At 62.8% G+C, this 14,021-nt stretch overlaps 1 protein-coding gene across 6 annotated transcripts in view; it reads left to right on the top strand.

The window, feature by feature from the left end:
* The window catches only part of LOC107498271, an 82,036-nt gene extending 68,499 nt beyond the window's left edge, over nucleotides 1-13,537 (top strand). For 3 of the 6 annotated variants that reach the window (XM_036224503.1, XM_036224499.1, XM_036224504.1), the window contains one exon: nucleotides 11,825-13,537. In XM_036224503.1, the coding sequence (XP_036080396.1) occupies nucleotides 12,186-13,319 (1,134 nt within the window). In that variant the 5' untranslated portion in view covers nucleotides 11,825-12,185 and the 3' untranslated portion in view covers nucleotides 13,320-13,537. Of the gene's footprint in view, nucleotides 1-9,945 lie in introns of those variants that run through there. The other 3 variants (XM_036224501.1, XM_036224502.1, XM_036224500.1) reach the window with 3 other exon arrangements.
* Nucleotides 13,538-14,021: the final 484 nt, after the last annotated feature.

The raw sequence follows: 14,021 nt of genomic DNA, 5'->3' as shown, positions 1-14,021 counted from the left end.
TCCATGACCATCGTAGTCCCTTGGCCTCGGGTGTGAGGTGCCCGGAGGCCCCGCCATGCTCCACTGCCAGATGCCTGCCCCCCAGAGGGCCATCTGGGCCGGGCAGGCCAGCAGCGAGAGGGGTGCCCTCACGAGGCCGGAGACAGGCGGAGGGGGGCGTCCTTTCTGGTCTAGAGCAGATGGGAGCTGTGCGAGGAGGGTCCCCGGGAAGGGGGCGGCGCAATCCCGCATGAGTGTGGCTGCGGGGACCCCCGGCCGTGTGGGATCATCCCCCTGTGTGCCCCACCCAGTAGTCCGGGACTGCTCTTGGGGCGCCCGGCACCCGGAGGCCCCTCTCTGTCGTTTCAGCACCAGTCCGGAGGGGTGGCTGCTGGAGGCACCTCAGGCAAGGTGACCTGATGCTGAGCATCCTTCTGCCCCTGCAGGGCGGGCACCTTCAGGAGGGAGGGGTGACCTGGAGAAAGGAGGCGCGGCCCGGGACGGAGGCGGGGGGGGGGGGGGGTGCTGGCAGCCTCCAGCCGAGCTTGTGACGTTCGACAGCTCCCGGTGTCTGGTTTTTCCTATTTCTGAAATTCCGGCGGAAAAGCAGTTTCTCTGGGCTGCGTCAGAGGTGGCCGGCGGGCCGTGTCGCCCCGGGTGTGTGCACGCGCACATGTGATCGCTCGGCTTATAGAAACAGGAAATTCAGAATCTGTGCGGGCACCGCGTCCGTCCCATGACGCCTCGTTTCCTAGAAAGGAAGGGCCCGATGGCGCGGGGGCCGGGTCCGCACGAGGTCGGGCCGGGCCTGGGAGGAGGGGGCTTCTGCATCCCACCCGGCCGCGGCCCGCGGGGTGTCCGCTTCCTGCCCAGAGCACTCGTCTGCCACCCTGGGAAGAGCCGGGTGCGGGGGACGGCTCGGCGCAGAAAGTTCTGGACTCCTGTCTTGCCAGGTCGAAAAGTCCCCTGAGTCCCGAGCATTCAGTGCTGACACGTGAAATGGACCCGGAGTGCCGGCTGGTAACTTGGAATGGAGGAGGGGCACGGAGCGTGAGGAGGGGCCGGGACCGTGAGGGACTAGTGGCTGGGAGGGTCCCGGGACCCCTGAGCGCAGACGCTCAGGTCCCAGAGAGTTGGGGCCGGTGGGGGCAGCGATGTCCTTCATAGCCCAGGAAACCGAGGCCACGGGACTTGAATGACTTGCCTGGGTCCCATGGCTCTCTGCTGCTTGACACCGTCAGCCTCCCCGTGTGGTGACCTTCCATTACGGGGTCTGGTTGTCCCTGCTCTGAATTCCAGGGCTGGACGAGTGTTCACCTTCCTTCCCAAACCCCCACCCAGGCGGCCACCCCTCAGCGCGGGGGTCCTGGGGCCACTCGTGTTGAGATGTCTGGACAGGAGATCAGCACACGTGTGGCTGGCTGCTCAGGTCCTAATCAGCGGTCCCCAACCTCTGTGGCACCAGGGACCAGTGCTCCTATGAGCATCTAACGCCTGACAGTCTGAGGCGGAGCTGAGGCGATGATGCTGGTGCTGGGGAGCGGCTGCGGACGCAGGTGGAGCTTCGCTCATGCACCTGTCGCTCACCTCCTGCCGTGCAGCCTGGTTCCTGACGGGCCATGACCAGGACTGGTCGCGGCCGGGGGGTTGGGGACCCCTGCTGTGGAGGACACAGACCCTGAGGTCCCTCGGGCCAACTCGGTCTGGTTTCCGGGACTAAAAGGGTCAGGTCCTGGATCTAGGGCTCTCTTGTTATATCTCTGTGCCTACCTGCCATTCTTATTTTGCTCAAAAGAGCCACGATTTGGGTGTCCAGCTAGGAGGCAGTTTTCCCTCCTGGGGACGGAGGGGATCTGGGGCAGCCAGGGTGGACCCCAAGTCCTGGCCACTGGCCCAGGTCTCTCCCTCTCCCTGGTGTGGCCTCCTGCAGCTCTGGGGACCATGGGGACTGGTCTGCACCCCAGAAATCAGCCCTCGGGTCCCTCACAGGCTCTCCTTCCCTCCGGAGGGCCTCTGACCCCTGACCCCTGACCTCAGCATCTCTGGCTCCTGGGCGAGCTCCCTGGGAGGGGGAAGTGGGCAGAGCGGGGCGGCCCGGGGACCAGATCAGCGCACGCTGCACAAGTCTCCTGCACTGATTTCCCCCTTAGCTTGTTCCACTTTTAAAAATAGCTAATGAGGAAATTAATTTTGTCACCCAGATGTATTCAGTAAAAACATGTCAGGGAAAGACAATTAACCTCTGCACCGATAAATCCTTCCCAAATTAATGAAGTTCATATTTGTCGATGTCGAGACATCCATTTGGGGAGAGGGGCCACAAAGGCAGAGGTCCCCCAGGCCGAGACGGAGAGATCAAAAATAGCGGGGGGAAAGGGGGGGCAGGGAGGTGGGGGGAGGGAGAGCATAGTCCGCACTGAGAGGAAAATGGGACGGAGGGAGAGGGAAGGGGGCAGGGAAGGAACGGCGGAGCGGGACAGGCGGACAGAAGCAGGACCGACGGACAGACGGAGGACGGGAGGGCGCGCGCCCAGGCCGTGTTCTGGGAGCTCGGCGTCCGTCCGGGCGCACGCTCGTTCCCTCGCAGTGGGTGTTGGGCAGGAGACTTGACAAACTCGGAACCACCGAAGGAAAGAGCTGGGAGGCGTGCGAGACGGGACTGGCCAGGCCCGTGCCGGGGGCTCCCCTCCGCTTGGCGATTCTGGGGTCTTTTTCTCATTACAGGCGCCCCAGGCTGCGGGAAGGGGCCTCCAGCCGGAGGGGGCCAGGCCGCTGGCCGGGTGGTCACGGAACCTTTGTCCCCGTTCCCCTGGAGGGTCACCGAATCCCGGCTGGAGGGACCAGGTTCAACCTCCCGCCCAGGGCAGTCACCTCCCTCAGTCCAGGTCTGCGGTGAGGGGTGACAGCCCCTTGGAAGAGGCCAGTGTGCCCGCGTCGGGTCTTCTCATCCAGGCCGAGGCTGGGGAGAGGGGGCAGACGCCCTGTGGCGGGGAGAGGGACGGGTCAGCGGGTGCGGGCAGGCTGGCGTTCCCATGGCCGGGGTCAGCATGAGGAGGCTGGGATGCTCGCACTGGGACCTCTGCGGCCTTGGCCCTGTGGGCGGAGCACCAGCTGAGGGGGAGAATCCCGGCCTGGCCCTCCTGGACCTCTCCTTCGGGGACCTCTGGCTTTGAAGATGTCGGGGAGAATGGCCGAGCAGCTGCGTGACCTCTCGGGGTTCGGTCGTCTCTAAGACGCTGACGGGCTTCTCAGGTGCCGACAGGCAGGAGCCCTCGGTGGAACCTGGATGTCTTGTTTTTTCTAGACCCCAGCCAGAGACGCTGCTTCGCTCTCATCTGTTAAAAGACCGTTTCTTTCCTGATTTCTCTCAACTGTGCGAACTGCAAACAGGACGTGAAGCATGTGTGCCTCGGTCCTGCTAAATCATCAGCTCTGGGAGGCAGGGGTCGGGCCTGGGGGAGGGGGCTCGCACGGCTGTGTGGAGTGAGCCTCCCGGTTAGGAGGCAGGTGACAGACTGCGCTCCTTTCCAGAAGCCCAGGGCAGTGACAACAACCAGCCAGCGGGAGGGTCCCAGGGTTTAGTTGGATCAGGCCCGGGGCCACCATCCTGGAAGCTGGAGGGGGCGTCTGGGAGCAGAGACGGTGGGGACGGAGACCCGGAAGGGCAGGGCCTGCCCGCTTGGTTTCTGCACTTGAAAAAGCGCCAGCCCGGTGGGTCTCAGACGCTGCGGGCGCAGGCAGGAGAGGGAGACGTGACCCCTCAGGAGCAGGATTTTCTGATGGCCGGTCCTCGCTGGTCCGATCTGCCCAGACAGAGTGAGGGGCCTGCGGGTTGCAGAGAGAGATGTCAGCTGTCTGGAGTTCAGGTAGGCTGTTGCTCTGCTCTGCAGGACATGGCTCCCCTGTCCCCAAAGGGAAAAACGGGGGATATGTGTCGGGACCTCTGGGTCCCAACCTGGGTGGACCAAAGTCCCTAAGTACGGGCACACACGGGGAGGGCCTCGGAGGGACCTCTGGGGCTCAGGCCTGCTCGATGGCGTCGTGGCCCCCGAGACGGAGGACGGAGGCTCGTCAGGTTTTGCAGAGAGCTGCAGCATGGGTGGGGAGGGCGATGGCTTGGGAGAGGATCTGAATTCACGTGGCCTCGGGGAATTGCAGAAGTGGTGAGATCCGGAGCTGAGGTATGCGGGGCCAAGGGCAGAGCGGGGTGGGGCACGGGCCGGGGCATGGGGTGGGGGCGGGGCGCGTCTGCCCCGCAGCAGCACTGAGCTCACAGACAGTGGGACTGGCACCGAGGAGAGCGGGGCCCCAAAGACACCCGCCGAAGTCCCCATGCGACTCCTCCTGCCTCCCACGAGTCTCCCGCCCCCAGACGGCCGCCCCAGAGATTAGTAACGGCTGAAGGATTAGAGACAGGAGGGCAGTCTGGGGCAGCCGGGCCAGTCTGGGGGCAGCCGGGCCCGCGGGACTGTGACCGACGTCTGCGGGGACACGCGGGGTTCGGCGGCCTGGGCGCCGAGTGGGTGGTCCTCTCTCTCCTGCTCCGGACGAGCACAGGAAGCGGGCTCCAGCTCGATGGGCTGGGAGAGTGGCAGGGAGAGGCGTCTGCTGGGGGGTCGGCTGTGTGGACGGGTCCCCAGGAGGCTCTCGGTGACTGGTAGGTGCCGCCTCGTAGCCAAGACCCGTCCTGTAAGACTGGTTCGGTGGCACGCGGAGGTTTGACTTCCAGCCCAGGCTCGGAGCCGGGTCACACCCCCACCCGCCACCTGTGTGTTCAGACGGTGGTTTCCACCTCGTGGGCTGTGGGGAGGATCAGGGGTAACTCATGCGCAAACGTGTGTTTTTAGTTCAGAAATCCCGCGTGAATGTTCCCGCCGCACGCACGCACTCCGGGTCCGGGTGAGTTCCCGCGCGTTTCGGGGAGCGATCTGCTCCTCTCCGACGCTCACCCTCGTCCCCTGCGCCTTCCCGAGGCGGGCAGAGGCCGCCGGGCCTGGGCCGCGCTGCCGGAGTGCAGGGTGTGGAGGAGGGCCTGGCCAGAGCCCCCTGCTCGTCTCGCCCCATCTCCTCTCTCCTGGGGTCCTGGGGAAGAATGGAGCACATGGGGAGGCGCAGGGCTGGCACGGGGGAGGAGGGGACCCGCAGAGCAGCCCCCGGGGCCGGAGAGCACCGCCTCGGCCGGCAGCAGCTCCCCGGGGTGGACCTCGTTGACCATTCAGGCCTGGGTGTTTCCACAGAGGCCTCGTTCACCCCTCTGTGCATCAGGCCGCTGCACACGGCGTGCTGGGGCCCAGGGCGTTTCCGCCTGCAGGCCCCGGACCCGCGTCCGGGCCCCTGCTACCGCCCCCATGTCCCTGCCCCGGGCGCCTCCCTCTGGGCCGGCCCGGCCTCGATGGGGGAGGATGGGGGATGGAGCACGGAGCCTCCTCCAGCTGCTGCCTCCACGGGCCCGAAGGCCAGCCCTGGCCGCGGCGAGGGCTTTGCCGACAGCCACGCAGGGCGGAGGGCGGTTACGGGAGGGAAAAAAGTGGGGAAGTGGCCGGAGCGTAAGAACTCTCACAGGCCTCTGGCCGCCGGGCCCTACTTCTCGATTCTCCTGCGGAGCTGCCCGAGGGCCCGTGGCCTCTGACTGCCCTTCCACCCGCCGGGCGGCCAGCGCCACTGACTCAGCTCCTTCCGCGGGGTGGGTGACCAGGGCCAGGGGTCACTTGCATTTCCCAGCTGGTCTGGACTGGATGCCTCCTGCTCAGGCCGATCAAGAGGCAAGTGACGAGTCCGGTTCACAGGGTCAGCGGGGTGGCTGGGATCCACCCCAGTCACGGGGTGGCGCCCAGCTCTGCTCTCCGCAGGGCCCTGGCCACGTGACCATGGCAAAGCCCTTAGGCGCCCAGACCTCCAGGGTCCTCGCCTGGGAAACAGGCGTCATCTCTGCTCCCGGGCAGTCGGGTCAGTCTGCTCCGCCTGCCAACAACATGTCACCGGCCCGGTGGCTTAAACGAGAGATCTATTCTCTCATGGTCTGGGAGCTGGAAGTCCAAGATCAAAGTGTGGGCAGGGCCGGCCCCTCCCGAGGCCGTGAGGGAGAAGGTGCTCCGGGTGGCCACCGAGCGCTCGCGTTCCGGCTCCTGTCCCAAGGGCTTTTAATATGTTACCTTGGCCGCCCGTCGGGACCTGCCCCCCCGTGGTGGCCTGTCCTTGTCCTGACTGGCCGCTAGGGCCGAAGCTTGGTGCTGATTCTCAGCCTCTAGCACGGGGCCCTGGTGTCCCTGCCTAGCTCTGTGTCCTCTCTCTGTCCCGCCCTGATCCGGACCCTGCCTCGGCATCCCCAGCCTCCTGATCGACTCGTCTTGTCCTCGCCCTGGAGGGAGGGTGGGCTTTGGGCGGAGCTGGGGTCAGAGAGCTAGGGGGGCGCGAGGTGGGCTGTGGCAGCTGTGGGGTGCAGACGGGCACAGCGAGGAGCCCGCGGGCTGCCAGGGTGTGGCGCGTCGGAGGCTGGCGGGGGTGGGTGGCGGGGCACAGGGCGGCAACTCCACCACCTCGGTGGGCCCCCCCCTGCCCCCCCCCCCGCCCCCCGCCGTGGTCATGTGTCACACGGCCAGCCATTTATGGAGTCAGGCCGGATGCAGACACCGCGGCTGGAGGGCCCCGCGGGCCGCCCGGAGCCTCCGCCACGAGGCTGCCCCGTGTTCCCCAGACTCGCCTCCATGGGCTGGACTCGTGACGCTTTGCTTAGGCGTTGCCTCTCAACTGTCCACGTGTTGGGGAGGTGACGTCCCTCCAGAGAAACGTCACACGGAGGCCAGGGTTAGTGCCACAGGACTTGGCGCCAGAACCATGTTGGGCGTCCTAAGTACTTTTGAGCCGCCCCCTCTCCTTACTGCAAAGACAGGCGCTTGTGAGACCCTGATGTGACCTTGTTGGCCCGTAAAATTGGGTCTGGTGGGTTTGGGCCGAGGCCCGAGAGCCCGCGTTTCTAACGGGCTCGTGGGAGACTCCCGTGTTGCTGTGAGTGGTAAGTGACTAGACCAGCAGGTCCCAAGAGTTTTGAACTCAGGACATCTTTGTACTCCTGAAAATTACTGAGGTCTCCAAACGGTTTTGTGTATGTGGGTTATATCTATTGCTCTTTACCGCATTAGAAATTATAACTGACAAATTTAAAGAATGTGATTATTTTTAATGAATTAAAAATATAAAATACCAATAAAACCATTATATATGACCTTAAATAACATATTTTTACAAGATAAACTATATTTTTTCCAAAACAAAAATAGTAGAAGAACAGTATTCATTTATATTTTTGTAAAGCTCTTTAATGTCTGGCTTAACAGAAGACATTGGATTCTCCTGCTTCTGAATTTAATCCGTCGCGACATATTGCATTGGTTGAAGTATATATATATATATATAAAGTCCTGCCTCGCACAGCTGTGTAGTTCATACTTCAATGGCCTTTTCGGATGATTGTGGATCTTCTTCTCTGATAATGCTCTAAAACTCCACCAGTGAGCGTTTCTTGAAAGCTAATTGTGATGTGTGTACACTGTTACTTTAAGGTCTGTCGGTCTGTCTTATTCCAGATGCATTCTCATCTGGAAAATACTAGTGTACTGAGTGATGCAGATTCTCCCGATGTTGACACAGCTCGTTACACAACATCCAGAAACCCTATTCACTAATTCGCCACCAAGCCCGACAGGAAAAAGCTGGACAGCAATCTGTCAGGCACGCGGTGATGGACACAAGTTTCTCCAAGTGCGATTTTTTTTGCTTGACATCTCAGATGTCATCATCGACAATAAACGTTCTCAGTGTTCCTTGAAGGAACAGGCCCGGTTGTTCATTTTCAAGACATCGGCGGAAGACCCGGGTTTGGAACTCCGCAGTTTGTTGTCAAGTGCAACAGTGTTTCACGGGAAACAGTGGCGAGTTCGGCTTGTAACTCGATCTCACGGGCGCTTCTCCTCCTGACAGCGGCCCTTCAGTGCCCCGGGGGAGGACTCCGTAGGCCTTGCACACAGAGCACTAAGAAAACGCAGAACCAAAGACAGAGATGCAGCAGAACTGACACGTTTTCCTGTCTCGCCGGGGACATTCTCCAGTGACATGGATTAGTGCAGCAGGGAAGGCTGCTGTGACCGCTGGTGGGCTTTGACGCCGGTGCCGCTGCCTCAATTGGCGCTGGGGTGTCGGGGTTTTGCCTCTGTGGCTTTGGGACCCTCTGTGCAAATGTCAACACCGTGAAAAGCGCAGGCACTGTTTAGTAGTGATGCAAGAACAGCCTCTAGGGGTCTGGGGACACCGCTCGGGACTGTTCGAGCCCAGTGTCGGTCTGCTCCAGTGGGAATTCAAGGTGACCTCAGTCTGGCCCACTCAGGCGTGAATCCCCCGGGACGCGCTCTCTCACCTGGAACGGAGCTCTTCCTGAATGCGAGTCTGGGCCGTAGACTCACGTGCACTTTGTCCCCAGAATAGAGGGAACAGGGTGGTGGATGAGGGCGGGGCCTGGGGACTAAGGGACTTCGAGCCCAGGTCTCTGAGGACCAAAGTCCCTAAATCTTCCCCTCCTAGGCCGAGAATCAGCCTCCTGAGGCCTTCCGGCTCACCGTGCCGTGGCCCCGCTCAGGGACACCCTGAGGCCGGCTCCGAGGAAGGGCGAGAACCACAGGGGACGGATGGCCTGGGCGGCTCTGGGCCTGGTCACGGGTCCGCAGAGCCCAGGACGTGCGTGGACGATGGAAGACTCGCCGCGTGAGGGCTGACCCTGCCTGTGCTACTTGGCATTTGACCGTCTCGTCGAAGTCGCTTTGGAGCTGACAAGCTGTTTTTCAGCTTCTTGTCATCAACTCTGATGCGTCTAATTAGTCCTGCCCTCCAGCTGACAAATACCAGCCCTCAGACTAAACGGTGGTCCCCCCCCACCCCAAGTGCTTCCCTCTGGCAACGCTAAATATTAATTATCTCCCTTTATTGAGTGATTATTCATGGACGCCAGTGTCGCCACATCGCAGAGTGAGAAGTCATCGCTGGGAGAGATGGAAAAGGGGTAGGTCGCAGCGAGCCGCCCAACAGGCCTGGAGCACGTGGAGATCGTCACGGCCTGGGGACACGTTTGTCCCCGGGCGCAGCTCTGGGCTGCGCCCGATGCACGGGCCGCTGTCCCGGTGGAGTTTCAGGCCGGAAGGGAAGAGAAGCAGTTTGTCTGGGCAGGAAGCTCAGGTGACAGACGCTACCTAGGATCCCGAGACAGTTCCCACGCCGCTCAGAGGAGACGCCTGGGCGGGTCAGGTTGGAACAGCGGGACAGACGTCCACGAGGGACCCAGGCGACGCGCTGGCGCTGGACGCAGAGGAGGAGGTTATGTGGCCCGGCGCCAGTGCGGGCCTGTTTGGAGCTGGCCACGGCGCGTGCGCGCCACGCAGAGCCCCGCCCGGCGCGTGCCCCGTGTGTGTTTGGGGGCGGGACTGCGCGTGTGCGTGCGGGCATCGCGCACGGCCCTGGTGGTCCCTCCGCTGACAGTCGGGGGACCCGCGCGCGGCCGCGGCGACGCTGCTGCCGCGAGCCACACCCCTCCCCGGCGCCCGGTTCCCCGGCCGGCCGCCCGCCGCCTGGGACGTGCGCCCAACGCGCCGCCGCTTGTCCCGCGGCTCTGCCACGTTCCGGCCTCCCCGGGGCGACCCAGGCGGCTGTCAGCCTGACGACCCGGCGCGTCCCACGCGGTGGGCGGGGAGAACAGCCCAGCTCGCTAATTATTCACAAGTAATGGCGCAGGTCTGTAATTAGGACATGAGGTCATCTTGATTAGATGGCATAAAACGGTCTAATTAGGCACCATCCCCTCTTCTAGAGACTTGTCATAGACCTTGCGCTAGATGCAACTGGAAAACCTCAGAGCTCCCCGTGGCGACCTTTCATGTTCTCCGGTGTGTTCCCCCCCTCCCCCCCGCCCCCTGCAAGGGACCGGGCTGTGCTCAGGCCCCTGCGCTGGCGGGTCTGCTCCACGGGGTGGGTGTGGCCCCAGGAGGAGCCGAAGGGGTGTGGCAGAAGGGCCAGCTAGTCCCCACCTCATTCCTGCTCCTGGGGCCTCTCCTCTTTCTGAGAGTGAGCGGCAGAGGACGGAAGACCCACAGTGTGATCCGGGACACCTGGGCTCCAACCCTGGACGGCCTTCCGGAGCCAGGCCCAGCCGTGTTTGCCGCTCAACGCTCTGACCCTCGGTCTCCTCATCCGCAAACATTCTAGAAGCCTCCTTGTTGTCCGAGCTGGACGGAAGCGTTTTGTTGGTAAAATGAAATAATGTTGTACCTGTAGCAACACCAAAGGCAAATGACCCCCAGTTGTCTGCTCGCTATGGGGGTCACTGGTCCTGGGTGCCCCGGAGGTGCCGTCTGAGCCCCGTCCTGGGGGCTGTCAGTCAGCTCAGCCCCCAGGCCTCTCCGGGGATCCTGGGAGTGAGCGCTGCCCAGCCACCTCCGGCCAGGTGGCCATGTTGGGTCCTCCCTCTAGTGGCCTCTGGTCAGCTGGTCACAACGTCCGCGGACTCTGCTCTTTCAGTCCTGCCCCTCTCCAAGTGACAGAGCCTCCCATGTCCCCAAAGCTGGCATGTGCGGCCGCTTCACCGAGGCCGACGGCAGGGCGGGGAGAAGGCCACCTTCGCTCCCGCCTGTGCCCGTGGGGCCACCGCTGCCCTTCCGTCTCTACGTCCTTGTCCCTCATGTGGCCAGAGCCACTCTCCTTTCTCCTCACCCCTGTCCCTTGCCTTCGAGGCTGGGAAACAGCTCCTGACACCTCGCTCTGCAGAATTTACATTCTGGGCATTTCACTGTTCAGGCCGAGACGGGGAAACCCTTGCCCCATCTGCAGGAACCGAAATCAGAGAGCAGGTCTCTCCAGAGGACAGAGCTCTCTCAGAATGCGAACCCCGAAACCCGCCCTCGCCGAAACCCGCCCCCCTGAGATCGCAAGCTGCCTCCTTGCTGCGAGGTCTCCACACGGCATGGACTGTTCTGCGTTTCTCTTCCGCGAATGCTCCAAACTGTGGCGAGAGCTAGGTAGCGTGGGCCCCCGTCTTGCCCACGTCGACGTGCGCGGTTCGGCGGTGGCGTTTCTCCTGCAGTTTTTCATGCTCTGTCGCTTGCTCCCGCCCAGCAGGAGCAGCTTCTATGGCGGAGGACGGGTGATGAGCTCTGCGCCCCGGGTGGCCCTGGGTGCTGGTCATCGCGGGGTGCCAGGGGCGCCCTTTCCAGCTGAAGCTTCGCATTCCGCCCAGGTTGGCTGTCTCCTGCTCATCAGCTCTGTGACGTCGGACGATTGAGCGTCTTTGGCTTTCTGGACTATCAAATGCAAACAAGGAGACCTCCCCTGGGGAGAGAGAATAGAATAATAGGGACCCCAGAACTTGGCGCCCAGGAAGCAGCCCGCTCAGCGTGGCCCCAGGAAAGGCAGGGCTCACTGCGACTGCCCTCGGGTGGCCGGCCGAGGGGAAGGAGCAGCTGCTTAGCCAAGCAGGAAGAGGAGAACAGGCCGGATCCTGCTAGAGCAGGTCAAAAAAAAAAAAAATGAAAGTCACTCCCGCAGGGGAAACTGGGAGGAAAACTGGCCCACGGAGCGGGTCACCGCCTCCTGCCTCGGGGGGTCCATGGGGACAGTCGGTTCCCCTACGCCTTTACTCAATAGGAAAGTCCCCACAGGTGTGAGCTGAGACTTACAAAGAGGGTGGGGAGGCAGCAGCCCTGGGAAGATAATCCCACCTGTAAACACCTGTGTTAACAAGCGCCGTATTTGTCCAGCTATTTTCTTTTTCAAACAGTGTTTACACACACCTATTCTCTTACCTGCTCAGGTGTGCGTGGCATGGCATCTGGAGACCCGCTGGCCGGCGGCCAGCCTGCCCTTTGGAAACGCCTGCCTCCTCTGCCCCGGCCTGGACGCCCAGTCTTCTTGGGACCCGGGGTGACCGACTGCCTGGAGGTCAGCCAAGCCCTGCTGAGCATCAGGTCCCCAGCCTCCATGTGGCAGGAAGGGCCTGCGTGGGGCCCCTTAGGGGACAGTGACCCCAGGTGGATGAAAGAGGATACCTGCTCTCCGCGCCGGCCCGGGGCACTTTGCATTTTCACACTGAGAGGAAACTTGAACCCCTAACCACCTGATTACAACAGCGGCCAGTCTAGGACTCCGCAGTGGGCAATGCCAGAGATCAGACAATGAGACCTTTGGAGAGACGGGGACGGGAGGGGTCGGTCCCGTGCGGCTCTTTTGCATTCTGCACGAACTCCGGAATCTGCTCAGCGTCCCGTCTGGCTCACGGCATTAACTCCTGTCTCAGCCCGGCCGCCCCGAACACTCCCTGGAACCGTGCGTGTGTCCGACGCTCAGCCCCCAGCCCGGGCCTCTCCTTCAGGGGCCCCGGGGCGGCCGGGCCCCGCACATTTTCCAGATCGGTCTACTGCGTGCTGAGCTGGGAGCCAGCTCCCTGGTGGGAGAGCCAGACACCATCGCCTCTCTGTTTGCTGTGGAGCTTGCATCGAGAACACACGCGGAAAAGCCGCAGAGACCGTGCGGAGCGTTCTGTGCCCCTCGTCCCCCACCCCCGTCCCGCCCTCGCCAACGGCCGGCGGAGCCGCAGCGCCGGGGCCGCCACTCGCAAAGCCACAGGCGACGAGGCTGCTCCTAGTTCGTCCCCAGGCCTTGTTCTCTCCCATGCCGCCCTCCGGGACCCCTCCTTACACTTGCTTTCGCACCTCCAGGGCCCCGCCCCCCGGTCTGCGACAGTTTCTAAGGGTTCCCCTGTTCTGGACAACCTCGATGGTGTTGAGGTCGGGTGTTCTGCCAGGCGCTGGCACACCGGGCCTGTCTGTCTGGGGTCACGGTCGCGCCGGGGCTCTGGCTTGCGGAAGGCAACTCGCAGAGATGAGCGTCCTCTCTGTCACACACGCGGAGGGGAAGCGCCGCCTGTCGCGCGGCTCAGCACCGCCGCCGCGGGCCCGGTCCCCTGGCCGAGGCCATCTGTCGGGGCTCCCCACCGCGGCCACCTCCCTCCATCCATGCTGTCCGCTTCAGGCAAGTCGCAGGCAGAGCCCACACCCGAGGGGGCTGTCTCTGCCTCCACTGCTTGGAATTCTTCTGCTGGGGCGAACTGTCTCTTCTCCCCATTATTTATTCTGCTTTTATTTACATCGGTGTCTTTGGGCGACAGTCCAATGCCACGGTGCTTACTCTGCTGCTTCGGCCGCCGGGAGCACGTTCCGAGCGGCACCTGCGTCCCCGGGGCGGGCCCCTCCGTCCGGGGTTCGGCACTTCCTCGTGGCCTGGCGAAGGCCTGCCGGCTTCTGTTTTAGGCGCTTATTTGCATGTGCATCCTCTAAGAATAACCATCCGTTCCTTTGGCGAACACTCTCTTTCCCTCTCTGACCCCGTTTTCACTCTCGTCCCGTGTGGTGTCTCGTCGGGAAGAGGGAGGAGCAGAGACGGCCAGCCAGGTGGCCGAGTTTGACCTGAGTTCTGCTCCCCCCCCCCCCCAGCTGTGCGACCTACAGCAGCTTCCTGAACCTCCGCCAGCCTCTGATCTGCGGGCGGGGGACGGCGCCGCCCGACTCACGGGAGGGCTGTGCGTGTTCGAGGCGGTGCGGACCATCCAGTGGGCACTCACCGAGGCCACTTTGCCGTTCCTGGGCCCGGCTCTGTCACTGAGAGACTGTGTAACCTTTTCGACCTCTTTGTAACTTAGTTTTGTTATCTATAAAATCAGGGGACTTGGCCAGATGGTCTCAGAAGAACCCCATCCTGGGGTTCCACGCGGGCCCGGGGGGGATGGGTGACTGGGGCGGGGAGGGCTGGAGAGGGGGCTGGCAGGCATGTCACGGGGGACCACGCCCGGGCCACCGCCAGCCCTGGCACCATTAGAACCAGCTTTGTGAACCTGCCGATCAGAGATGATAACTTTTTGCCCTAGAAGACCAAGGACAGAATTTTACACTGAAACTATAACCTACACACCTGAGTGAGCCCCCCACCCTGTGCGTTTCGGCCCCTAGCCTGGC

This window comes from Rousettus aegyptiacus, unplaced genomic scaffold (assembly GCF_014176215.1).
Source record: "Rousettus aegyptiacus isolate mRouAeg1 unplaced genomic scaffold, mRouAeg1.p scaffold_m13_p_7, whole genome shotgun sequence".
NCBI classification, from domain to species: Eukaryota; Metazoa; Chordata; class Mammalia; order Chiroptera; family Pteropodidae; genus Rousettus; species Rousettus aegyptiacus.
The sequence above is the reverse complement of the archived record's forward strand: the minus strand, read 5'-3'. Positions and strand labels throughout refer to the sequence as shown.